This window comes from Dryobates pubescens, chromosome 42 (assembly GCF_014839835.1).
Source record: "Dryobates pubescens isolate bDryPub1 chromosome 42, bDryPub1.pri, whole genome shotgun sequence".
Lineage (NCBI taxonomy): Eukaryota > Metazoa > Chordata > Aves > Piciformes > Picidae > Dryobates > Dryobates pubescens.
Genome location: NC_071653.1, coordinates 1,515,717 through 1,541,537, shown reverse-complemented (window position 1 = coordinate 1,541,537; position 25,821 = coordinate 1,515,717). Strand labels below are relative to the sequence as shown.

Below are 25,821 nucleotides of genomic sequence, written 5' to 3'. Positions count from 1 at the left end.
TTCAGAGTGGAGATGAGGCCAAAGAAATGTCCCTCAAAAGGCAGAGCTGCTATTCATGAGGCCATCCAGAGGTGTCAGGAAATGGCAAGGGAGAGCTGAGATGGCTCAGGGAAGGGATGGAAATGGCAGGGGGAGAGCTGAATGGGGAAGCAAGATTGGTATCAGCAGCCTGCAGGGAAAGAGCTGCAGGCATCGGACAGTATAGGAGAGGCTGCTGTAGGGATGGCCAAGGGCTCTGGCAAGGCCAAGAGGCGCAACAGGACCAAGATCTTTGTGCCTTTGGCTCTGGCAGTTGCCTCTGCCACCAAGGCCTGTGAGGAGAAACTTGGCTTTGAGGCTTTGAGGTTCTTCTAGTCCAAGGGCAGTGGTCAGGGCTTGGCCTTTCTGCTTCCTAGACCAAAGGCAAGTTTTTATGTCCGGTACTTTACCTTTGTCTCCCTGCAATCCTGGCCTCTAACAAGCTACTCTAGTGAGTCCCTGGGGAGCCTTTGTCAGTAACAAGCCTCAGTGAGGCCAATCAGTGCTTCAAGTTACTTTGGAGTTTGCTTCTGACTTGGACTTCTTGAGAGTTTTCCTTGCAGTACCTTGGCAGAATCTCCTGGCAGTACCTAAGGATGATGTAATCAGCCCCAAATACTCCATGGGGCTCATTAAATACTGCTGAACCTCTACTTATTGCCAAGGTTTCTGCAGCTAATTGGAGAGGTTTTTATTGCACAAAGCATCTGACAAAAAGTACTTTTAGAGGTACAGTTCATTACTTTTCAGCAGCAAACCACAGCAAAACCTGTCAAGGTCCTACCCTGGTCACTGCACATCCTCACTCCCCACTGCCCCCAGCAGAGCCCTGAGCCACAGGTGAGGGACAGGATCTGCCTTGCCAGGGGCGGGTGGTCAGGGCTTGGCCCTTTGGATCACTGAAACCCCTCCAGGTTTGCTCAGCAGCAGAGCCACCTTGAGCTGCTTGTCCTGACCTGTCAGCACTGCCTCAGTTCTCTGCTCTCACCACAGCCTGGAGATGCTTCAGTGCCTCCAGTGATGCTTCCCTTGCATCCACTATGTCGTGCACTAAGGAGACGCTGGGGACACTTTCCCATTATGCTTCTCTGGGACCCATTAAGAGTAGAAGAAAATTGTTTGAAACTAGCTTTGACTTCTGGAGAGGTTTCATCAGCTTCTCAGTCTCTGAGGTTCATGGACTTGGCACCAAAGCCACCAGAGGGCTCCTTTAAAATACCTGTGCTGGTCCTGAGCAGCTGAGCCAGGCCAGGCTCCTGGGCTGGAAGGTACTGCTGGCAAGCAGGCAGTGCTGCAGGAGACAGCTCTGGCCAGGAGCATCTCCTCTGCACAGCACAGCAGGGCTGAGGGCACTGCCAGAGGATCTCAGGGAGATGAGGAAGGCAGAGAGAGCTTCAAGCTATCCAGGACTGGGACGGTGACTGAGAGCTCACTGGAGGAGAAGTCACTGCAGTCCCTGACACAGTGAGGCTGTGGGTGCAGGACACTGCAGCTGTAGCTCCTGGAGACATCTCCATCTCAGCAGCTGACGCTCAGCTGAAGGCTCCTGGCGTGTGCACACAGAAGGAGGACCAAAGCCGTTCAGTTCCATCCTGTGAGCAGCAGTGAGCAGAGCTGGGGGAGGAGAAGGCTTCACCCCCAGCCCCTCTGCCTTTCTCTCTTCCCTTCACTATCTCTGCCTGGTCCATGGGTGTGGTGGTTTTAGTCTATGCGGAAAAGTAGAAACAAAATAAATAGATCACTCTTGGGTGTGAAAAGGAAAAGAAAAGAATATTCTAAACAAATTCATTGCATAAGTATCTGGAATCAGAGGAGCTGTACCATAACAATTCTCTCTCTTCTCTTCTGATCTCAGCTGTTTGGCTTCACTCTCTCCACTCCTCCTTTATGTCTTGGAACAGCGGGGTAAGGGGTAGGGATCGAGGATCACCTGCTCAGGAGGGATCACCTGCTCAGGAGAGATCCCCTGCTTTGGCTGGCCTTGGCTAAGTCTAACCCACTGCTTTTTTCGTCTCTCCACTCCTCCTTACTCTCTTGGAACAGGGGAATTGGGGGTAGGGGCAGTGCAACAGCTTCCCTGGTCTCTGACAAGGTGGGGTCTTGTGTTGTTTGCTAATTGTAAATACCTGTCTAATATTGTCACTCCTGGATGTTCTGTACCTGTTCATTGCATTCCATTGTAGAGTGTAGCTCTTGCTTGTCAATACAAGATCTCCTTCTATGATCAGGTGGATGTGGGGCAGGCTGTGGATGTAGTCTACCTGGACCTCAGTAAGGCCTTTGACACCGTCCCCCACAGCAAACTCCTGGCCAAGCTGTCAGCCCATGGCTTGGATGGGAGCACACTGCGATGGGGTAGGAACTGGCTGGAGGGCCAAGCCCAGAGAGTGGTGGTGAATGGTGCCACAGCCAGCTGGCAGCCAGTCACTAGTGGTGTGCCCCAGGGATCGGTACTGGGCCCCATGCTCTTTAACATCTTTATTGATGATCCGGACGAGGGCATTGAGTCCATCATCAGTAAATTTGCTGACGACACCAAGCTGGGGGCAGGAGTTGATCTGCTGGAGGGTAGAGAGGCTCTGCAGAGGGACCTGGCCAGGCTGGACAGATGGGCAGAGTCCAACGGCATGAGATTTAACACATCCAAGTGCCGGGTTCTGCACATTGGCCACAACAACCCCATGCAAAGCTACAAGCTGGGGTCAGAGTGGCTGGAGAGCAGTCAGGTGGAAAGGGACCTGGGGGTGTTGGTTGATGGTAGACTGAACATGGGCCTGCAGTGTGCCCAGGCAACCAGGAGGGCCAATGGCATCCTGGCCTGCATTAGGAACAGTGTGGCCAGCAGGAGCAGGGAGGTCATTCTGCCCCTGTACACTGACTGCACTGGTTAGGCCACACCTTGAGTACTGTGTCCAGTTCTGGGCCCCTCAGTTTAGGAAAGATGTTGACTTGCTGGAGCGTGTCCAGAAAAGGGCAACAAGGTTGGTGAGGGGCTTGGAGCACAAGCCCTATGAGGAGAGATTGAGGGAGCTGGGGTTGCTTAGCCTGGAGAAGAGGAGACTCAGGGGTGACCTTATTGCTCTCTACAACTACCTGAAGGGGGGTTGTAGTGAGGTGGAGGTTGGTCTCTTCTCCCAGGCAACCAGTACCAGAACAAGAGGGCACAGTCTCAGGCTGCGCCAGGGGAGGTTTAGGCTGGAGGTTAGGAGGAAGTTTTACACAGAGAGAGTGATTGCCCACTGGAATGGGCTGCCTGAGGAGGTGGTGGGGTCACCGTCGCTGGGGGTGTTCAGGGCGAGGCTTGACAGGATGCTTGGTTCCATGGTTGAGTTGATTGGGTAGTGTTGGATGATAGGTTGGACATGATGATCTTGAAGGTCTCTTCCAACCTGGTTTATTCTATTCTATTCTACAGCTTCATTTGCTTCTAACTGAGCTGCTCTGGCAAAGATAAGGCTGGGGGAAATTTCAACCCACCACAATGGGACTCTTGTTCTCTGGGATTGGGCTGTTGGTCACTTTCTGTTCTGACACCAGAGGAATCTTCATGGCAATTCTGGGTCCCTGCTGCATTTGAAGCTGTGATGAACTCTGCCGTGGGTTGGTAGTGATGGGACTCAGCTGATCCATTCCTCATCCAGCTCAGGGAGGGAGGTCACAATGAGGCTGAGAGAAATGTGCCCTAACTTGTCACTGCCTTTCCCTCCTTGGACAGGTCTCCATGGCCAGAGGCAGCAGATGGCCAACAGCAGCTTCATCACCCACTTCCTCCTCCTGCCATTCCCAGGCACAAGGCAGCTGCAGCTCCTGCACTTCTGCCTCTTCCTGGCCATCTACCTGGCTGCCCTGCTGGGCAATGGCCTCATCATCACCACCATAGCCTGGGACCACCACCTCCACACCCCCATGTACTTCTTCCTCCTCAATCTCGCCCTCCTTGACCTGGGATCTATCTCCACCACTGTGCCCAAATCCATGGACAATTCCCTGAGGGACACCAGGGACATCTCCTATGCAGGATGTGCTGCTCAGGTCTTTCTCCTTCCCTTTTTCATTGCTGCAGAGTTTTCTCTCCTCACCACCATGTCCTATGATCGCTATGTTGCCATCTGCAGACCCCTGCACTATGAGACCCTCCTGGGCAGCAGAGTTTGTCTCCACCTGGCAGCAGCTGCCTGGGCCTGTGGGGCTCTCAATGCTCTACTGCACACAGCCAATACATTTTCCCTGCCCCTCTGCCAGGGCAATGCCCTGGACCAGTTCTTCTGTGAAATCCCCCAGATCCTCAAGCTCTCCTGCTCCACATCCTACCTGAGGGAACTTTGGCTTATTGTGGCCAGTGCCTGTTTATTCTTTATCTGTTTTGTGTTGATTGTGGTGTCCTATGTTCAGATCTTCAGGGCAGTGCTGAGGATCCCCTCTCAGCAGGGACGCCACAAAGCCTTTGCCACCTGCCTCCCTCACCTGGCTGTGGTCTCCCTGTTTATCACCACTGCCTTCTTTGCCTACCTGAAGTCTTCCTCCATCTCCTCCACATCCCTAGACCTGGTGGTGTCAGTTCTGTACTCAGTGGTGCCTCCAGCAGTGAACCCTCTCATCTACAGCCTGAGGAACCAGGAGCTGAAGGCTGCCCTGAGCAAACTGATCCCTGGATGCTTTCAGAAGCAATAAACTCTTTATCTTCTGCTGCAGACCAGTTCTGATGTCACTCAGTGCTTGCCCAGCCTGGCTGCTCAAGTTCTGGCTGCTGCTGGTGCTGTTCCCCAAACAAACAGGATCTCCTGAACTTCCCCCACCCCTGCAGAGATGTGGTCTTGTCCCATCAGTAACAGGATCATTTGAATATCTCCCAGTACAGTCTGAGGCCCATCCCAGTACAAATCACATCCATGACTCCATCCCAGTGTAGATTGGGCCCCATCTGGAACAGGCTGCCCAGGGAGGTTGTGGAGTCTCTTTCTCTGGACATATTCAAGGCCTACCTGGATGTAATCTTTGAGGTCCCTTCCAGCCCCTAACATTCTGTGATTCTGTGGTTGCCCTCCCTGTACAAACTGAATCTCTTTAATGTCTCCCCCTCCCAGTAAAGACTGGGTAAGACCTAGGATAAACTGAAGCCCCTGCTCCCCTCCCAGAACAGACATCCAGACATCCATCCTCATCCCAGCACACACTGGATCATCTTGCTCCAGCCCAGTACACATTGGGTCCTGCTGCAGTACAAACTACATTGCCCATCTGGAAAGCGGGGGGGTGGGGTGGGGTGGGGTGTGGGGTGTGGGGTGTGTGTGTGAGGGCTTGTGAAAATGACTAGAATAGAATAGAATAGAATAGAATAGAATAGAATAGAATAGAATAGAATAGAATAGAATAGAATAAACCAGGTTGAAAGAGACCTTCAAAATCATCAAGTCCAACCTATCATCCAACACCAGCTAATCAACTAAAGCATGCAACCAAGCATCCTTTCAAGTCTCCTCCTGAACACCTCTTGTGGCAGTTTGAGGCTGTGCCTTTAAGAAAGGGGCACACTGGCTAAATGTTTATAAAATATTTTGGTATTCTAAACAAATTTCATTGGTAGGAATTGTGGGAGGTGAGATTGTTAGACCCAGCGCGGCTGGGACTTTCTCTTAGTCTTCCTTCCTTCACTGTCCCTCTCGGCTGGATCTGTTTCTGGGATTCTGGCCAACTAAGATAAGATACTAACTCCCTGTGCCAGGCCTTTCTTCCTTTCCTGCCCTTTTAACCGTCCACATCTCTTTTCTACCTCTATTGGGGGAGAAAGGAGGTAGGGGGGTGAAGGGGGCACAGGGGGAAGCCCCCTCTGTGGGGGGTCTGGTTTCTGGTTGAGTTCATTTGCTGTATATTCCTGTATATATTGTAAAATACCTGTGTTTGTTGTGTTACATATAATCTGTTTCCTTGTAAAATATACTCTCATTTCTCCAACTGGGTTTAGCCGTGGTCTCTTTCTCATTGGGGGAGGGAAAGCAGAGCCTTTCCTTTCAAACCACTACACTCTTTTTTTTGGCTCACCAACGTGGGGCCTGGCAATTAAGTAATTAAGTTGATTTATTGCTTGGCTCAGCCAGAGAAACGAAATGAAGGCTCTCTGGGTTTTAGAACGTTTATTCTTCTCGGTCTGTGGCATGTTGGTCTACCGGTACTGCATCGGGTTGATGTTAGACCAGATAGGTAAATACTTAATGCGTAAAATCTATTTGTGGTTTATGCACAGGATCCAGCTGTTGTATGAACGCTGTTTGGGTTTTTTTCGGCTCACTAATTATGGCAATAGAACGTCTTCCACTTTGCCAATCGAGATAAGGGAGTTTAAGGCTTCGGGAGGTCAAAGAGTAACTTTAAGTGCTGGCTGGGATCCTAAGGTGATTTATTTGACGGGTGTAATCCTGCTGTTGCTGATAATTATTGTGTGTCTGCTGTGGGCTCTACATAGAGAGAAAAAGGTTTCTTGACCATGTTTTATGATTAAACAAAAATCTAGGAAGCGTAGGCGTTCCTCTAAATCTGCCCCAGAGTTCTCGAGTGACTAGGAAGGGGCTGCGTCAGTTAGAAAAATAGCAAAACCTATTGGAAAAGCATTTAGCACAAGCAACCTGGCTGGTGAATAGTAGAGGTTCAGTGAACAGAGCTGGACCGGCACATTCAGATCTGCTACAGAAAATAGAAGGTGATAGAGGTCCTGTTGTTAGAGAAAAGAACCTGTTAGGTAAAACTGTTTGGGTATTTTCGCCCTCAGGAGAGGCTAAACCTGTCCGAGGGGTGGTTTCAGCAGAAGGTCCAGGTCACACTTATTGGGTAATGCAGGAGAATGGTCAAATTCAGTGTATTCCACAAAGAAATTTAACTTTAGCTGAAAGAGTTTAATTTCAGACTGTTGTACAGCTACAACACGCCCAAAGGAAGAATCCCTGAGGAATCTACAGTGCACGAACCCTGAGAGCCCTGAGTCAACTGAGAGTCCCTGCATTCCTGTTTGCCTTTTCTTCACTTCGTCTGCAGAGAGACAAGCTGGTTTCCATTTTCTTATTTCCTGACTTTTTTGGACTTCTGAATTGTCTACATCTGAGTGTAGCTGGAACGGACTATGAACTTTACTCACAAACTGTAAATATTGTTTCCGATTGGATGGACAGTGCGAACGACCAATGAAATTGTTTAGAAGGGGTGGACTGTGGCCGTTTGAGGCTGTGCCTTTAAGAAAGGGGCACACTGGCTAAATGTTTGTAAAATATTTTGGTATTCTAAACGAATTTCATTGGCCAAGTATAGGCCAATGAGATTGGACCCAGGGGAGCTGGGAACTCTCTCTCAGTCTTCCTTCCTTCGCTGTCCCTTTTGGCTGGATCTGCTTCTGGGATTCTGGCCAACTAAGACAAAATAGTTAACTCCTGTGCCAGGCCTGCAGTGAGCAGCCCTCTGGGTACTGCAAAGTGACCTCCTGTGGAGTGAGAATGGACAGTGCCTGAGGTATGCTGCTGATTGCTGCTGGGCATGGTGCAGATGGCACAGAATGAGGGCTTGGGAATATCAAAGGTTAAGCTGAAAATTTGCTGCCATTACTCCACACCACCCCGCCTCATGCCACCTTCCCAGGGACAGTGCTGGCTGGAGCAAAGTACTACAGGGCCTGAAGTTCAGATGGCAACATCAGAGGCTTCCTGTTGTGGTTGCTGCTGTTGGGTTCTGGCTCTCAGGTGCTGGTTCTTTGCTGAGGGGGAGGGCTGCAGGGGTTTAACTCCTGGCTGCTGCTGCTCACTGCTGTGCTTCTTTCTGCAAACAGCCTCAGGTCAGTGTGCATTATGGGATCTCCTCTCCAACTCTTTTGAGCTTATCTCAAGTCCTTATCTCAACCCAGAGGGTTTTTTAGTTCCTGTGTGTCTTTTTTCCCTCCCTTCTGTTTTTTGGGGGAACAGGCAGCTTAACCTCTTCTCAGCTCTTCAACCTGTTCCAGCCCCAGAGTGGAAAGCCAACAGAAGCTTTCAGAGTTCTTCCAAAGACCTCCATGAGCTTCTCCCTACACCCTCCAAAGATCCCAAAAGTCAGTCCTAGGACCATCCAAATCCCAAACACCTAAGATCACCTGAAAGCCCCTACCTTGGAGATGCTCCTACCTTGGAGATGCCCCTCAAGACTCCTTTGAGAACCTCATTTTCCCCTCCCTGAACTGGGCACACATCTCCACCCCATCCCTTGGGAGCAAATGCCCCCAAAATTTGGGCATTGAGGTAGGTATGTCTGAAATAAAAGCAAACAGAGAGGATTCAGGTAACTTTTGGGTTTTATTAACACAATTGATCAATGTACAGGGAGGTTCTTACCCCAGGGAGAGACAAAGCACTGGGGAAGAACCAGACAGATGCTGGCAAAGCCCTGCCCAGCTCCAAAGGGAGCTCCAGCTGTGCCGACTCAGCACTGTAATTGTTCTCATTAGCAATAATTGGTGTTCAGAAGGGCAGGAGGTGTTTGCTGCTGGTGGTGTCCCCAGTCCCTGAGAACTGCAAAGGAAAAAGGGATGATTTTGGTGCTAGAAAGGCTCTCTCAGAGGGGTCACGATTACCCAACAGATTCTAGGTGGATTTATGCCCCACCTGCAGTGCAGGCTGCTCTCTGGTGTGGGTGCAGTGGTGTTTGTTGAGGTATCCCTTCTGGGTGAAGCTCTTATCGCAAGCAACACAAGTGAAGGGCTTCTCACCGGTGTGGGTGCAGCAGTGGCAAATGAGATTGGTCCTCTGGCTGTAGGCCTTCCCACAGTCAGCACAGATGAACGGCTTCTCACTGGTGTGGGTACGGCGGTGAGCAAGGAGATGGTGCCCCTGGCTGAAGCACTTCCCACAGTCAGCACAGGTGAAAGGTTTCTCACCGGAGTGGGTGCGGTGGTGAACAATGAGATTGCCTCTGTGGCTGAAGCTCTTGCCACAGTGAGAACAGGTGAAAGGTTTCTCACCGGAGTGGGTGCGGTGGTGGTGAATGAGAGTGCCACTACGTCTGAAGGCCTTGCCGCACTCACCACAGCTGAAAGACTTCTCGCCAGTGTGCACACGACGGTGCTCCATGAGGGCTCCCGTGTGGGTGAAACTCTTGCCGCAGTCGGCACAGCTGTAGGGCTTCTCACCGCTGTGGATGAGTTGGTGTTTGATGTATGAGGTGCTGGTGGCGAAGCTCTTGCCGCACTCAGCACAGGGGAACAGATGCTCTCCGGTGTGGATGCGGTGATGGACAGTGAGGTTGGAGCTATGTTTGAATTTCTTGCCACAGTCCCCGCAGGTGAAGGCCTTCTCAGTGCTGTGTACTATGTGGTGCTTGGTGAAGGAAGACTTGTGAGTGAAGGTCTTGCCACACTCAATGCAGCTGTATGGCCTCCCACCAGTGTGGGTGCAGCAATGCTGGATATGCTCTGAGCTCTTGCTGAACCTCTTGCCACAGTCACCACAGACAAAGGGCCGGGGGCCAGGCTGGGGGCAGTGGTGCTTCACCTGCTCTGAGCCAGGTGGGAAGCTCTGCCCACACTCAGGGCACTGATTCAGCTGCATGGGTGGCACTGAGGGACCTGCTCTGGCTTCATCCTCCTCTGCAAATTCCTTTTCCTCCTCATCCCGATCACCTTCATCTTCATGGTTATCCTCCTCTTCATACTCATCATCATCATAGTCATCATTCTCCTCAGCATCACCATCCTTCATCTTGTCCTCTTTCTCCTCCTTCTCCTCTCCCTTCAAACTGAACTTTGGCTACTCCAACTTGATCTCTGGGTGCTGCTTGTCCTCCCAGCTTTTGTCTGGGTCCTTCTGTGAGGCCATACTGTGGCAGGAAGGGGTCACAGCAGTGAGATTTGGAATATAGAAGCACCTGAGCCCAGGATCAGAAAACCTCAGATCCTGCCTGGGACATGACAGTCCCTGACTCCCAACACCCAGATGGAGAAGAGAATGCAGAGGGGAACTCAAACCTTCAGTTTTTGTCACAGTGTGGGCTCATACCTCTAATACCTGTGCTGAGACACCAGGTTCCTGTGATCAGTGCCCTGAGGTACCCTGGGGCTTACAAGTGGTCTTGTCCCACTCTCCTCAAGCCTGGGGGCATTGACAGGGTGGCTCCTGGCCCAGGCCCTGTCCTTTGATCTCTCCTGGCTCAGGCAATGGAGGCAGCAGCACTGATCAGCGAAGACCAAACCACCTTCAAACTTCTCCCACCACCCTCCAAATCCCAACCCCAAACACCACCTCCTGACACAAAGCTGACAAACCTAGGGAGTTTCCAGACTCCAACACCTGATGTGCCTCAGAGCCCCTGGAGAGGTGAAATGTGGTGGGTAGGAGGAGGTGGAGGTGGCTGAGAGGTGCCCTGGGAGTCTGGGATTCTAGGGGCTGGGGTCCTGCTGTTGCCTCACTCTGGGTTTCTTACCTACTGTGCTGCTCCAAGGGACAGATCTGCAAACTCTGCTCTTCCACAGCACACAGGGGCAGGGATGATGGAGAGAGAGGGACACAACTCCTGCCACAGAGAAGCAAAGGGCTCAGAGGAGAGCACTGACCTGCAAAGGGTGGCTCAGCACTGCCCACAACCTGGCAGCACAGCTCAGCCTTGCTGGGGGCAGCTCCCAAGCCCAGCAGTACAGCCACAGCACACAGCCAGGGCTGATCAAGATGGGAGGCCTCAACAAATGCAGACACAGCTCTTTGCCCAGCACACAGCCCCCAGAACACAGCTACAAGCCAGCACCACAACACAGCTGCCTCCATACAGCCTCTCCCAGCCCTTAGTGCCTGCCCAGGGCTCTGCTGCCTGCAGCTGCATTTGACAGCACATCTTGCTCTGGTCCCACCTCTCCTCCCTGGCTCTGCCCCCACCATAGCCACTCTGTGCTCACCTCTGCCCTGTACACACCAATCTGCTGCCCACTCCCCAAGAGAAGATCAGACCAGCCCTCAGGACACACACAAAGGGAGCTTCATGATCTCTGCAGATGCAGCAAAGGGGGAAGGGACTTGGGCAGCTTCTTGCCAAACCTCTTCAGCCCTCACTGGGATGCTGGAGGAGTCTCTGCCTCCTGCCCAAACCTCACACCTCCAGCACCCTTCACACACCTGCAGCCCAAAGACACTCACTGCAAAGAGTTTGGCTTCCTTCTCTCCCTGACCATTTCTCTCAGCTTGCTCTTTGCAGTTCTCCTGGAGCTGCCACTCCACAGCCCCAAGAGAAAATGAGGTTGGATGGGAGGGCACAGTACCCACGGGCTGCTGTTCATCTCCCAGCTGACACATGCAGAGCTGCAGCACAATTCACTCCTTTCACCTCCTCAAATGCTGCCAGATTCTACCATTCCCTGCACACACATTTGCCACCTGGGCCCTGCATCCTCTCCCCTTTTTGGGGGGACAAGGCCTAATTCCTGCCTGGCCATTCCCAGGCCCTTCCCTCAGTCCCAGCCCATCCATGTCCCTGCTGCCTTGGCTGTCCCATGGCCCTATGTCCCCCACCTCCACAGCCACTGCAGCTGGAAGGGTGAAGTGGGAAATGCTGTGGCTGAGGAAGCCTCTAAGCAACTGGGCTGGAAGCAGCAGCACAAGGATGGAAGGGGCCTGAGACTAAAGGCTGGGATCAGCTGGAGGGCTGAAAGAACAGAACCAAACCAAGGGTGGGGGTTACAGATGAGGGCTGGGGAGGGACCCTGCAGACACCTCAGGCAGCAACTGATGAGAGCAAGGGGGACAGAGAGGGAGTGAGACCTCAGGTGTCTCCTGCTTGGGGGATGGCTGGGCTGTGTGGCTAGGAGCCCTGAGTGCCTGCTTGGGCTGTGCTGGATGTCAGGAGGGCTCAGGGGACTGTCCTGAGCCAGGCAGAGTTTGGGGCTGTCAGCTTCTGGGGTCAGCTGCTGCCAGCACCATTGGAGGTAGGAGCCAGGCAGAGCCACACAGCTGCTGAACTAAGCCCTCCCACCCCCTGCTGCCTTCACCCTCCATCTCTCCACCCATTGCTCCTCCTGCACTCACTTGCTGCCCTCTGAGAGTCCCCAAGGCCCCTGCAAGGCCCCAGGGCTGATCTACACAGCCAGTAGGCCCCAACAGCAGCCCCTGGATGAGAGCATGGAGAAGAATCCCTGTGGTGGGTGGAAGGCACTGGGAGGTCTTACACCAGAGAGTAGAGACCTCCAGAAGGGACAGCACAGTCCAGCGGTACACCAAAAAGTGTCATCTCTCTTAGTTCATTCAAAGAGAGCATCTCTGCCTCCTGAAACCTAAGGCAATCCCCTGCAGAACAAGCTGGAGGAGCTCAAGGGGACAAGCTGCAGAGGGGGCCCAGGGCAACCTCCTGAGCTTCAACAAGAGCAAGGGCAGGGTCCTGCCCCTGGCCTGGCACAATCCTCACAAGCAGCACAGGCTGGGGGAGGAGGGGATAGGAAGCAGCCCTGCACAAAAGGACTGGGGGGTGCTGCTGGACAAGAAGCTGCACAGGAACAGACAGGGGGAGCCTGCAGCCCACAAGGCCAAGGGCAGCCTGGGCTGCACCAACAGCATCAGGGCCAGAGATGGACAGAGGCCATCCTGGCACTTGGCTCTGCTCAGACTTCACCTGCAGCACTGCAGCCAGCTCTGGAGCCCTCAACACAGGAAGGACAGGGACCTGATGGAGAGGGCCCAGAGGAGGGACACAAAAATGATCAGGGGCTTGGAGCAGCTCTGCTACCAGGACAGGCTGAGGGAGCTGGGGGGGTTCAGCCTGCAGAGGAGAAGAGAAGGCTCTGGGGAGACCTAAGAGTGACCTTCTGGTACCTGAAGGGGGCTACAAGAAGGCTGCAGAGGGACTCTTTGCAAAGCCTGCAGGGACAGCACCAGAGGCAATGGCTTCAAACCAGAGCAGAGCAGATTGAGAGTGGAGGTGAGGAACAAGTTCTGCACCAGGAGGCTGCTGGAACAGTGCAACAGGTTGCCCAGGGAGGGGCTTGAGGCCCCAGCCCTGCAGAGGTTCAAGCTCAGGCTGGGCAGGGCTCTGGGCAACCTGAGCTAGTGCAGGATGTCCCTGCTGACTGCAGAGGGGCTTGGACTGCATCACCTTTGCAGCTCCCTGACAACCCAAACCACTCCAGGAGTCTAGGAGTCTAAGGGCAGCCTCCAGGGAGAGCAGGAAAAAGATGAGGCAGAGGAGGACATGGAAGAGGACCAGGAGGAGGAGAACCAAAATCCCTTCCCAACTCCTCCACACCTCTGCCACATTCCTGGAAAGCTCTTCCAGCTATGCAGAGTTCATTCTGTAGAGAGCTGAGGGAGTTTCTAGGCTCAGGGATGTGTTGCACACTCTGCACCAATGCTCCAGAAGCTTTCCAAGTGCCCTCCAAACCAGCAGCACAGCTCTGCTGGCACACAATGCCAGGCTGCAAGGGACCCCAAGGCTCAGCTGCTCCAACCTTGCCAGCTGACACTGGGCTTGAAAGGAGCTGGCCCAGCCCCCTGCCAAGCTGAGCCTTCCAGCTCTGCCCTGCAGGGGAATCCACCACTGCCCTGGGGAGATGATTCCAAGGGCTGACTGGGAGGGAAAAGCTTTTGCCCCTGCAGGGCACTGCTCCACTTCAGCTCAGCTCTTGCAGCTCAGAGCGAGCCCCCAAGCTCAAGAACCAATTCCCAAGCCCAGAGCCTGACCCCTGAGCTGAAGAAGCAGCCCCCAAGTTCAGCACCAGGCCCTGAGCTTGAGAACCAGCAACTAAGGTCAGAAACTCTTCCCAAGTTCAGAGCCAGCTCCCAAGTTCAGTGCCACCAACTAAGGTCACAACTACTTCCCAAGCTCAAGAACCAGAATCTGAGCTCAGTGGCAGCCCCAGAGATTAAGAACCAGCCCAGCTTCACCACCAGCACGAGATCTATCCGGCACCAACTCATCCACAGTGGTGAGAAGCCCTACAGCTGTGCCGACTGCGGCAAGAGCTTCACCGAGAGGGGAAGTCTCAACGTGCACCGTCGTGTGCACACTGGCGTGTCATTCAGCTGTGCTGAGTGCGGCCAGGCCTTCAGACATAGGGGCACTCTCATTCACCACCGCCGCACCCACACCGGTGAGAAACCTTTCACCTGTTCTCACTGTGGCAAGAGCTTCAGCCACAGAGGCAATCTCATTGTTCACCACCGCACCCACCCAGGTGAGAAACCTTTCACCTGTGCCGACTGTGGGAAGCGCTTCAGCCAGGGGCACCATCTCCTTTCCTACCGCCGTACCCACACAATGAGAAGCCGTTCATCTGTGCTGACTGTGGGAAGGCCTTCAGCCAGAGGACCAATCTCATTCGCCACCGCCGCACCCACACTGGTGAGAAGCCTTTCACTTTTGTTGATTGCAGTAAGAGCTTCACCCAGAAGGGATCCCTGGGGTAAGAACCCCTCTCTACATTGACCAATTTTGTCAATAAAACCCCAAAGTTACCCAAATCCTCTGTTTGCTTTTATTTCAGACATACCTACCTCAATGCCCAAATTTTGGGGGCATTTGCTCCCAAGGGATGGGGTGGAGATGTGTGCCCAGTTCAGGGAGGGGAAAATGAGGGTCTCAAAGGAGTCTTGAGGGGCATCTCCAAGGTAGGAGCATCTCCAAGGTAGGGGCTTTCAGGTGATCTTAGGTGTTTGGGATTTGGATGGTCCTAGGACTGACTTTTGGGATCTTTGGAGGGTGTAGGGAGAAGCTCATGGAGGTCTTTGGAAGAACTCTGAAAGCTTCTGTTGGCTTTCCACTCTGGGGCTGGAACAGGTTGAAGAGCTGAGAAGAGGTTAAGCTGCCTGTTCCCCCAAAAAACAGAAGGGAGGGAAAAAAGACACACAGGAACTAAAAAACCCTCTGGGTTGAGATAAGGACTTGAGATAAGCTCAAAAGAGTTGAATCCAAAGGAGATCCCATAATGCACACTGACCTGAGGCTGTTTGCAGAAAGAAGCACAGCAGTGAGCAGCAGCAGCCAGGAGTTAAACCCCTGCAGCCCTCCCCCTCAGCAAAGAACCAGCACCTGAGAGCCAGAACCCAACAGCAGCAACCACAACAGGAAGCCTCTGATGTTGCCATCTGAACTTCAGGCCCTGTAGTACTTTGCTCCAGCCAGCACTGTCCCTGGGAAGGTGGCATGAGGCGGGGTGGTGTGGAGTAATGGCAGCAAATTTTCAGCTTAACCTTTGATATTCCCAAGCCCTCATTCTGTGCCATCTGCACCATGCCCAGCAGCAACCAGCAGCACACCTCAGGCACTGTCCATTCTCACTCCACAGGAGGTGGCTTTGCAGTACCCAGAGGGCTGCTCACTGCAGGGGCTCTGCAGCTGCACTCTGTTCCAGCACAGTCTGGATCAGTCCATGCCCATTCCAAATGCTGCAAATGCTGCGGCTGTGTTTCCAGCTCTGGGGCAATCTGAGTCCAGTGACTCCTTCCATGCCTCCAAGTGAAAGCAAACTGTGGCTTGCATCCCAGTACTCAGCTTCCAACACATCCAGGTGTGGGGATCCTCCTGTCACACCAGAAACCCAGATGGGTGCCACCCCTCGTTGTTTGATGGTGTCAGAGCACTCTGGGCATCTGCAGCTGCTAAAACTGTAGAGGTAGCTAGCAGCTTAGCAAAACAGTGCTGTGCCTGCAGCATGTAACTAAAGCAGGGCACTGGTAGCTATAAACACAGAGAGTTATCTGGGAATAACAGGACACACACCTACATCAATAACCTCACATGTCATTAGTAGTGTGACCAATAATCTATAACAGTACAATGTGTGGTCATTTGTGGGGACCACTGAATCTATGCCAACGATGCTCTCTGAGTCTATATAAGCTGTAGAGGTTCCCTTAATAAACAAACAATACTCAATCATATTGGTTGTCCGTATTGACTCCATTCTCCATCGCCGACATCTCACACCTGAACTCATGATGGGATCCTTGTACTACGATGCTGCTCAACTCAGCATAAGAGGTATGCTCCCAGAGGGACGGAAAGCTGCTCGAACCAGCACTGCCCCGGTGCTGACAAAATAAGCACCATGCACTCAGAAAAGGAAGTGAATCTCACCAGGATCAGGTGAAGTGGCCAGGGAGGGCATGGGGGAAGCACTCCGCAAAGAAGAAGAGGCTGTGCTGAAAGTTCTCCAAAGTATCCTCTCCATGAGAGGTATACACTTACGATTCTGGGACTCTAAAAGGGCTATTAGCCTGGGCCTGGGATTATCCCCATAGTAAATGAAGCTTTTACTTCTGAAGCATGGGACAAAATTGGAGCCCAGCTGTGGGATGAGGTGCCTAAAGGCTCAAAAGGGGCTTCTCGCTATAGCACCTTGTGGTGAACTGTCACAGACACTCTGCAGTCTCTGAAAGCAGAAAAACCTGCTCTCGATGCGTTCGCTGCGGCGTTGGTTGTAACCGGGATGAGAAAGGGAGATTCGGAAGGCTCCGCACCCTCCGCCCCCACCCCACATCATCCGCCGTGGCATCAGCCTCGTCGCCACAGTCACAATCTCAGTTACCTGCCACCTCTCCTCCTGCACGAATCACGACCCCTCTGTTACCATCCTAGTCCAAGAAAAAATCTCAGTAGCAACAGAGGCAAATTCTAACCTGACTGAGGGGATGCCCACAGGCAAGATGGAGGTCACTACGCATGAAGAATTAATGCAAGAAGACTCCACACCCACCATCTTGGTGACCACACCGCGTTCACCAGATGCCACCACTGCCCTTTGTCCCAAGCAGGCAAAAAGCCATAAAAAGGCAGCGAAACCTGTGGGTCAGTGTATTCAATCCCCACCATCAACATCTTCCTCTAATACTGACAGCGATGGCTCAGATTCAGAAGACGAAAAGACCGATGTTGAGAAACCAAACAGCGCCAACTCTGTTCTGCAGCTCCTCTTAGGAAAAACGGAGCGCTTGGAGGCTTGTGGTTATGGCATTTTTATGACTGCACCCCTCCCATGAGCCCCAGCAGGCCCCACAAGCTCCGGCAGCCCCGACCAACGCACCATCGACACCAGCAGGACCAACCCTAGCGGTGGCCCCAGTGGCTCCAGTGACAGCCCCCACGGCAGCAGCCCCAGCAGTGGCCCCAACAGCCCCAGCAGTGGCCCCCCTAGCGGCCCCACCCCCTGCCCCCAGCGGCTCCAGCTGCACTACCCACCCTGCCTCTCAGATGCCAGGCATTATCAGCAGATGATATCACGGAGGCTACAATCAAATTCCAAGGGGACGTGTAAAGGATCGGGAGGTGGGAGGGACAGGGAACTGTTCTGCTGTGCTGGTGGAAAGGTATTGTGAGAAATGCAGTAATAGATGGAGAATCTGTAGATTTTCCTGTACATGCATCTCCTGTGGTATTAGAAGGTCGACAAAGAATATGGCAATCTCTGGACTGGAAAATGTTAAAAGAAGCTAAACAAGCCATAGCTACCTATGGGTTAAAGTCAGGATACACAGCTGCTGTAATTGAGCATTTGTTTTCAGCACACTTGTTAACCCCATATGACACACATATGGTGGCAAATACTCTGTTAACACCACATCAGAGCTTGCCATTTCTAGGCTGCAAGTTGTTAAGACCCTAGTGCAGGAACAATTGCAATTAGGCCATACCTTACTGGCCACTTTCCCCTCTGCCCCCCCCTTTTCTGGTATGACTCTAGTCTACCAAAGCTCTGTTCTGATTTGAAGCAACAGTGCTGATTTCACCATTTCTGATTTTAATGTCTTTCAGAGATTTGTTATTTAGAGTTTTGCTAAGCTTTACTAGTAAGCATAATGAATAGTGTTTGGTATTTACAGGTACTTAGTACATAGTAGTTATAGTAAGGTGTAAGCACTTAGTAATGAGTTCACATTGTAAGATTTTCTTTTGGTTCAAACCTTCTTGGTTGTGTGCCTCAGCATTGCAAAGGAGCTCCAGGTAATATAGTTAAGGTTTGTAGAAAATAGGTATTAGGTTTTAAAAATATTCCTTAATTAATGTAACATCTTTCTATTTCCTTCTTAGACACTGATTAGGAAAAAAAATGGAAAAAATACAAAACAAGTAAAAAAAAGTATATAAAAAAAGTTAAAATGAAAAAAAAAACAAAACCCAAACAAAATTACAAATTAGATACAAAAATACAATAAAAATAACAAAAAACTTAAATAAAAAAATGAAGTACAAAATAACAAAATAATAATAATAAATTAAAACTAAAATAAAATAAAATAATATTTAAAATAAAAACCAATTTTAAAGAATAATAATTTTAAAAACCAAAAAAAACAAACCCCCATAAGGATAACTAAAAAAATCAAAACCGTAAGGATAATTAGCCAAAGAAAAAAAAAGATTATTCAGATATGGATTACTAGATTAAAACAACAACAATAATTTTATTTAAATTTAAAATTAAAATTAAGAACAAAAAATTTAATACAAAAAAGGTTAAAAAAACAAAAAGAAAGACAAAAAATAAAATAAAAACCAAAATATTTTTAAATGAAATAAAAAACATAATACATAAAATAGATTACAAAATAAAATGTCATAACAAATAATAAAACAATTAAATAAAAATCAATAAAATATTATAAATAAATAAATAAGTAATAAATAAAAATTCAGATTAAAAAAATAAAATTACCCCAAACATTGTTAAAAATTCTACACCAAAAAATAGCAAAAAAAGAAAAAATATTAAAAAGGCATATTTTAAAAATTAATTAAATTAAAAATTAGATTACAAATTTAACTTAAAAAATAATTTTAAAAAATTAACAATAACATTTAAAAATAAATAAAAATAATAAAAAATAAAAATAAAAATTACAATTAGATTAAAAAATAAAATAAAACTAATAAAACCAAACCAAAATAAAATAAAAAAATGAAAAAATAGATTAAAGAAAAAATTAAGAAATTTACAAAACTGATTATAATTCTTAAAAAATTGAAATAAAAATATTAGAAATTTTTAAAAATAGATTACATAAAACATACAAAAGATTAATTAAAATATTTTTTTAAAGTATAAGCTCAAAAATTTTAAAAAATGTATTTAAAAATAAATTAATTTTTAAAATATTTTTTAAAATTAACATAAGAAAAACTACTAAAAGACATTTTTAAAAAGTAATTAAAGTAAAAATTAAAATTAAAAAATAAAATTAAGAAATTAAAAATAATAAAATTCAATAAGAAAAAATAGTTAAAAATATATATCAAGAAAAAATCAACCAAAAAAACCAAGTGGTTAAAGCATATTGTGTGTTCTCAAATTGTCATTTTCTATGCACCTTGTATTATGCCAGCTCTGTTAGAACATTCTAACTAGCTCAACTTAAGCTTTGTGCCTTGTACGGGTTACATCAGTCTGTTAGACACGCTGCGCTACAGACCTTTTCCTTTTGCTATACAGCTTAGTTTTAACTTCCTTGCTTCTGTGTATGCAAAGAGTATCTTGTATGGGACGGGAACAACTCCCATGTCCAGACTGCTCACAAAAACAAAAAGGGGGATTTGTGGCAATGGTGGCAGTAAGCAGTGTGAGCAATCTGGCAGTGTAGGCTTAGAGCATGACATGGTGGTAGGCCATGCTCAGCATAAGTGCAGAAGTAGCTAGCAGTGTAGCAAAACAGTGCTGTGCCTGCAGCATGTAACTAAAGCAGGGCACTGGTAGCTATAAACACAGAGTTATCTGGGAATAACAGGACACACACCTACATCAACAAACTCGCGTGTCATTAGTAGTGTGACCAATAATCTATAACAGTACAATGTGTGGTCACTTGTGGGGAGCCAATGAAGCTATGCCAATGATGCTCTCCCAGTCTATATAAGCTGTAGAGGTTCCCTTAATATGCAATATTAATAGATCTCACTATATTATTAGCTCTCCCTATTAGCTCTAATTTAGCACAATACAATGCTATACTTGCACTATACTTGTACAACACTGGAACAATAAAGGAGCAATACTAGGTCATACCGGTCATCTGTATTGACTTCAATCTCCATCGCCAACAATCTGGAAGTGCTCCCAGTACAAACTGTATCACCTTACACATTCCCTGACAGACTGAAACCCTTCCGAGTACAAAATGGGTCCCTGTTAGTATGGAACTGCCCCAGGCAGAGAGGCACCACAGGGTCTGGGAGGAATCATTCCAAATAAAATGGAGTAAAGCCTGACCACAGTGAAGGAGGCCAACTGCAGCTGGCTGTGGTAGGAGGAATGTGTTCACACAGACACAGGAGTTTTCCTCACCCTGGACTCAGCATTGCTGTGGCCACATCTGGATGCTTGGTGTCTGGATGTGAGGCTCTGCAGTCTGAAGGAGAAGCAAGGAACTGCAGAAACTGCAGAGGAGATCTGCCAGGATGGGGGTAGACATCTCTGTGGAGAGGATGAGGGAACTGAGCTGCTTCAGCCTGGTGAATGGAGGCTCAGGGCACTTCCACAGCAGTGTGCACATGGCTGAAGGGTGGTTTCAGAGAGGATGGAGCTCTTCTGGGGAGTGGGAAGAGACCAAAACCTCCACACAGTGCAGCTTGGAAGGTTCAGAGCCAAAGAAATATCCCTCAAAGGGCAGAGCTGCTATGCGTGAGGCCATCCAGAGGTGTCAGGAAATGGCAGGGAGAGCTGAGACAGGTCAGGGAAGGGATGGAAATGGCAGGGGGAGAGCTGAGTGGGGAAGCAAGATTGGTGACAGCAGTCTGAAGGGAAAGAGCTGCAGGCATGGGACAGTGTAGGAGAGGCTGCAGTAGGGATGGCCAAGGGCTCTGGCAAGGCTGAGAGGCCCAACAGGACCAAGGGCTTTGTCCCCTTGGCTCTGGCACTTGCCTCTGTCAACAAGGCCTGTGAGGACAAACTTGGCTTTGAGGCTTTGAGGTTCTTGTATTCCAAGAGCAGTGGTCAGGGCTTGGCCTTTCTGCTTCCTAGACCAAAGGCAAGTTTTTCTGCCCTGCACTTTGCCTTTGTCTCCCTGCAATCCTGGCCTCTAACAAGCTGCTCTAAGGAGTCCCTGGGGAGCCTTTGTCAGTAACAAGCCTCAGTGAGGCCAATCAGTGCTTCAAGATACTTTGGAGTTTGCTTCTGCCTTGGACTTGTTGAGAGGCTTCTTGGCAGTACCTTGGCAGAGTCTCCCGGCAGTACCCAAGGATGATGTAATCAGCCCCAAATACTCCATGGGGCTCATTAAATACTGCTGAAACTCTAATTCTTGCCAAGGTTACTGCAGCTAATTGGAGAGGTTTTTATTGTACAAAGCATCTGATAAAAATGATTTCACAGGGTGAATTAGAGCCCTGAGCCACAGGGGAAGGACAGGATCTGCCTTGCTAGGGACCAGGGGTGAGGGCTTGGCCCTTTGGATCAATGAAACCCCTCCAGGTTTCCTCAGCAGCAGAGCCACCTTTAGCTGCTTGTCCTGACCTGTCAGCACTGCCTCAGTTCTCTGCTCTCACCACAGCCTGGAGATGCTTCAGTGCCTCCAGTGAAGGTTCCCTTGAACCCTCTGTGTCTTCCTGCTCTAACCAGACCCTGGAGACCCTTTCCCAGTATGCTTCTCTGGGACCCATTAACAGTAGAAGAAACTTCAGAGTTTGAATCTGATTTTGAACCAATTAACACTACAAGAAACTTCAGAGTTTGACTCTAACTTTGACTTCTGGAGAGGTTTCATCAGCTTCCTCTCAGTCCCTGTGGTTTACCTGTCACCAAAGCCACCAGAGGGCTCCTTTAAATGTCCTGGGCTGATCATCTGCTGCTGAGCTGGGCCAGGCTCCTGGGCTGCATGGAGCTCTGGCCAGGAGCAGCTCCTCTGCACAGCACAGCAGGGCCGAGGGCACTGCCAGGGCATCTCAGGGTGATGAGGAAAGCAGAAAGTGCTTCAAGGTGGCCAGGACTGGGAGTCTGCTGAGAGCTCACTGGAGGAGAAGTCATTGCAGTTCCAGACAGGGTGAGTCTGAGGTGCTCTTGAGCCTTTCCTGGCAGGGACAGCTCCAGGCAGGAGAGAGGTGGGCTGCCCTGGGGGAGGCTGTGTTCAGGTTGCCATCTCAGTACTTCTCTGCAGATGTCTCTGGGTGCTTTCTGCTGGGCAATGACTCTTTAGAACATCTCATCTCCAGGATCCCTGACTGCTCTGCCCCTCCTGCTGGGCTTGGAGCTGCCCCCAGGAAGGCCCAGATCTGCCATAGGCTACTGGGCAGTGCTGAGCCTTTCCTTGGGGGTCAGCACTCTGCTCCCAGAGTCCTTTGATTCTCTTCAGGAGAGGCTGTGTCCTGCTCTGTCTCTCATAGCTGCACCTCTGGGCTGGGACAGAGAAGAGTTCACAGAACTGTCCTTTGGAGCAGTGCTGCCCTGCTCTCCTCAGAGCACAGAGAGCTGGCGGGGTTCTAAAGGCCAATTTGGGCATAACATCTGCAAGGCAGCACAGGGGAAAGTGCAGAGCAGAGGCAACAGCCTGATGGGCACAGTAGCTCCAGTGTAGCATAGCCCAGATGAGTCCTTGGCAGCACATGGCCTGAGCTCCTGCTCCTCACAGCAGCCTCAGCCACAACAAAGCAGACAGCAAATCCATTTCACCTGGGGGATTGCTGTGCCCCCTGCAGTGCTTCTTCTCAGAGGAGTCTGTCATCAAGTTTTGCTTTCTTTTCTTTCTTAGGCATTCCCAGAGGCAGCAGATGGCCAACAGCAGCTCCATCACTCACTTCCTCCTCCTGCCATACACAGGCACAAGGCAGCTGCAGCTCCTGCACTTCTGGCTCTTCCTGACCATCTACCTGGCTGCCTTGCTGGGCAATGGCCTCATCATCACCACCATAGCCTGGGACCACCACCTCCACACCCCCAAGTACTTCTTCCTCCTCAACCTCTCCCTACTTGACCTGGGTGCCATTTCCACCACTGTGCCCAAATCCATGACTAATTCCCTGAGGGACACCAGGGACATCTCCTATGCAGGATGTGCTGCACAAGTCTTTTTTATCCTCTTTTTGCTTGGTGCAGAGTATTTCCTCCTCACCACCATGTCCTACGATCGCTATGTTGCCATCTGCAGACCCCTGCACTATGAGACCCTCCTGGGCAGCAGAGTTTGTCTCCACATAGCAGCAGCTGTCTGGGCGTGTGGCTTTCTCTATGCTCTGCTGCACACAGCCAATACATTTTCCCTGCCCCTGTGCCAGGGCAATGTTGTGTACCAGTTCTTCTGTGAAATCCCCCAGATCCTCAAGCTCTCCTGCTCCACATCCTACCTCAGGGAACTTTGGCTTATTGTGGCCAGTGCCTGTTTATTCTTTGTCTGTTTTGTGTTCATTGTGGTGTCCTATGTGGAGATCTTCAGGGCAGTGCTGAGGATCCCTTCTCAGCAGGGACGCCACAAAGCCTTTGCCACCTGCCTCCCTCACCTGGCTGTGGTCTCCCTGTTTGTCAGCACTGTAATCCCTGCCTATGTGAAGCCCTCTTCTATCTCCTCCCCATCGCTGGATCTGGTGCTTGCAGTTCTGTACTCAGTGGTGCCTCCAGCAGTGAACCCTCTGATCTACAGCCTGAGGAACCAGGAGCTCAAGGATGCCCTGAGGAAAAGTATCCCTCGATGCTTTCAGAAGCAATAAACTCTTTGCCTTCTCCTGCAGAGCAGTTCTGATGTCACTCTCAGTCTGGTTTCTCTCTGTTTGGCTGCTGCTGGTGCTGTTACCCTTGTGAGAAAGTTGTTTCCCCACCAGAGTCTTTCTTCAGACCATTTCTGATTCAGTGCTGGCCTGTCTGCTGTGACCCAGAGACTGCAGACAGGAGCAGCTGTGCTCCCTGGGTGTGCAACATGCAAGGAAGAATTCTTCCCATCTAGAAGTTCATAACAGAGACAGAGGAGTCTGGTAAAACTTTATTTGAATAAAGGCAGAGTCCACAGGACAACTCCCTGTGGGGTCTCTCTCATTGCTGAAGGCACAGCTCCCCTTTCATCCTAGATTTTTTCCCTTTCCCCACTGGCTCAGGGACTCAGGATTTAGTCTTTCCCGAAACCCCTGCTCCATGTCTCCCTTCACACGAACCCTCCCTGCTTCATACATCCTATGCTCATTTGAATTAGGTTCTCCACTTCTCTGGGTGGAGAAGTTAATATTCAGTAGTCTGTTAAGCCTGTGCTCTGGCCTAAAAGTTCAGCAGTTCAGGCTGTGTTCAGTGTCTGCTATCTTTGGACAGACCCCTACTGATTTACAGCAAGGTTCAAGGGAAGGGACTTAGCAGAGGCCCCTTTGTGATTTGCATACACATAGAGAAGGTGAACTGTCTGCGTCCTCCCTTTCTCTTCCAACTCCCTCTTAGCCAATTCTTCCTTTGTAAGGACACTCCCTCCTTTTGATCCCATCAATCCCTCCTCTTCTTGCTTTAATAATTGTCTTTACAAAATTCATTCCCCATTAACTTAATCCTTTCCTCTTGGCTCATTTCTGATGTTGGTCTTATTTGCAGATACATCAGACTGCTTTTTTGTAGCCTTTTCTGGCTCACTTGAGATGGCTACAACCTGCACCTGCCTGGCTGCAGGATGGATAAGCCATACAAAGCAGGGTATCAGACATGGTAGAAAGATTAGAGCTGCTGTTGCACAAAGAGAGAAAAATGACACTCGTTTGACCCATGGCCCACCAGGCAACCAAGGCAATGTGTCCCATTCCAGTCCTTGCCAGGTTTGGACTGGTCCATGAGCTATTTTCCTGCTGTTGGTGGCTCTATTTATTGCTGCCTCCCCATTGTCCTCAATCTTTAGGCACCAATCAGATGGATTAAACTTTGCACATCCACCTCCTTCCTCAGCTAACAGATAGTCTGGAGAAGCCATTTTGGTGCATTGCCTCTCACACCTGAGTTTGGTGTTTGGCTAATAGTACCAGGCCCAAGGCAGTTTCATTGCTGTTGAGTTCCACCACAGCCTGTAATGGAATTCTTCTGTTCAGCATAGATTGGAGTTCCATGTCCCCAGCTACCCTCTCGAGCCCAGGTTGCAGTTCCATAGGTCTCTGTTATTCTTTTGGTGCAGCCACTCATCATCACCTCACACCTGACCACCCCCAGTTTTGAAAGATCTTTCCTCTCCCTCCAAGTCTTCAAAAATGGGGATCCCCAATTCATTGCTTTCCAGAAGAGGTAACAAGAAAAATCCCAGCTGGATGATCCCTCATGTGCAACTCCCCCCTCAGTGTGCTGGTAGTTCTGGATAAGCTGTTTGTCCACAAAGCCAAAATAATCCATCTGGGGCTTTCCACCAATTTATAGATGCCACAGAATTTTGAGGCAATTCATATTCCATGAGGTGGATTTGTCCCTGAACCATTGAACATGTCACTGTTAGTGGTGTTCATACAGTTTTTAGCTTTCTCCCTGGACCAGTCCCATAAAGGGTCTTCAGGCCACCAAGCAGAGTGGGTACCATTGTATCTTAATGTCTGTTTGCAGGGGGTTTCTCCTACCCATTTACCAAAAGAGCTCCCCTTTTGCTCTGGGCATTCTGCTCCCATAGTGTCTGATGGCAGTGCCCATTCCTGAGGTCTTCCTTTTTTTACCTGGAATGACTGAGTGATTCCATTTAATTCTTTGGTAAGGATCTAAGCTGGTTCCTTTCCATGGAATAGAATAGAATAGAATAGAATAGAATAGAATAAACCATGTTGGAAGAGACCTTTGAGATCATTGAGTCCAGCCTATCACCCAACACTATCTAAACCATGGCACCAAGTGCCCCATCCAGTCTCTTCCTAAGCACCTCCAGTGATGGTGACTCCACCACCTCCCTGGGCAGCACATTCCAATGC

At 49.9% G+C, this 25,821-nt stretch overlaps 1 protein-coding gene and 1 pseudogene across 1 annotated transcript; one reads left to right on the top strand and one right to left on the bottom strand.

The window, feature by feature from the left end:
- The window catches only part of LOC128899279 (zinc finger protein 271-like), an 83,375-nt pseudogene that overhangs the window by 15,002 nt on the left and 42,552 nt on the right, over nucleotides 1-25,821 (bottom strand).
- Nucleotides 22,690-23,622, top strand: LOC128899254 (olfactory receptor 14A16-like). Its single transcript, XM_054177636.1, has one exon. The coding sequence runs from the start codon at nucleotides 22,690-22,692 to the stop codon at nucleotides 23,620-23,622; it is 933 nt and encodes a 310-aa protein (XP_054033611.1).

Excerpts from the sequence above, each read along its gene's own strand:
- LOC128899254 (XM_054177636.1), top strand. The coding sequence starts at position 22,690 with ATGGCCAACAGCAGCTCCATCACTCACTTCCTCCTCCTGCCATACACA.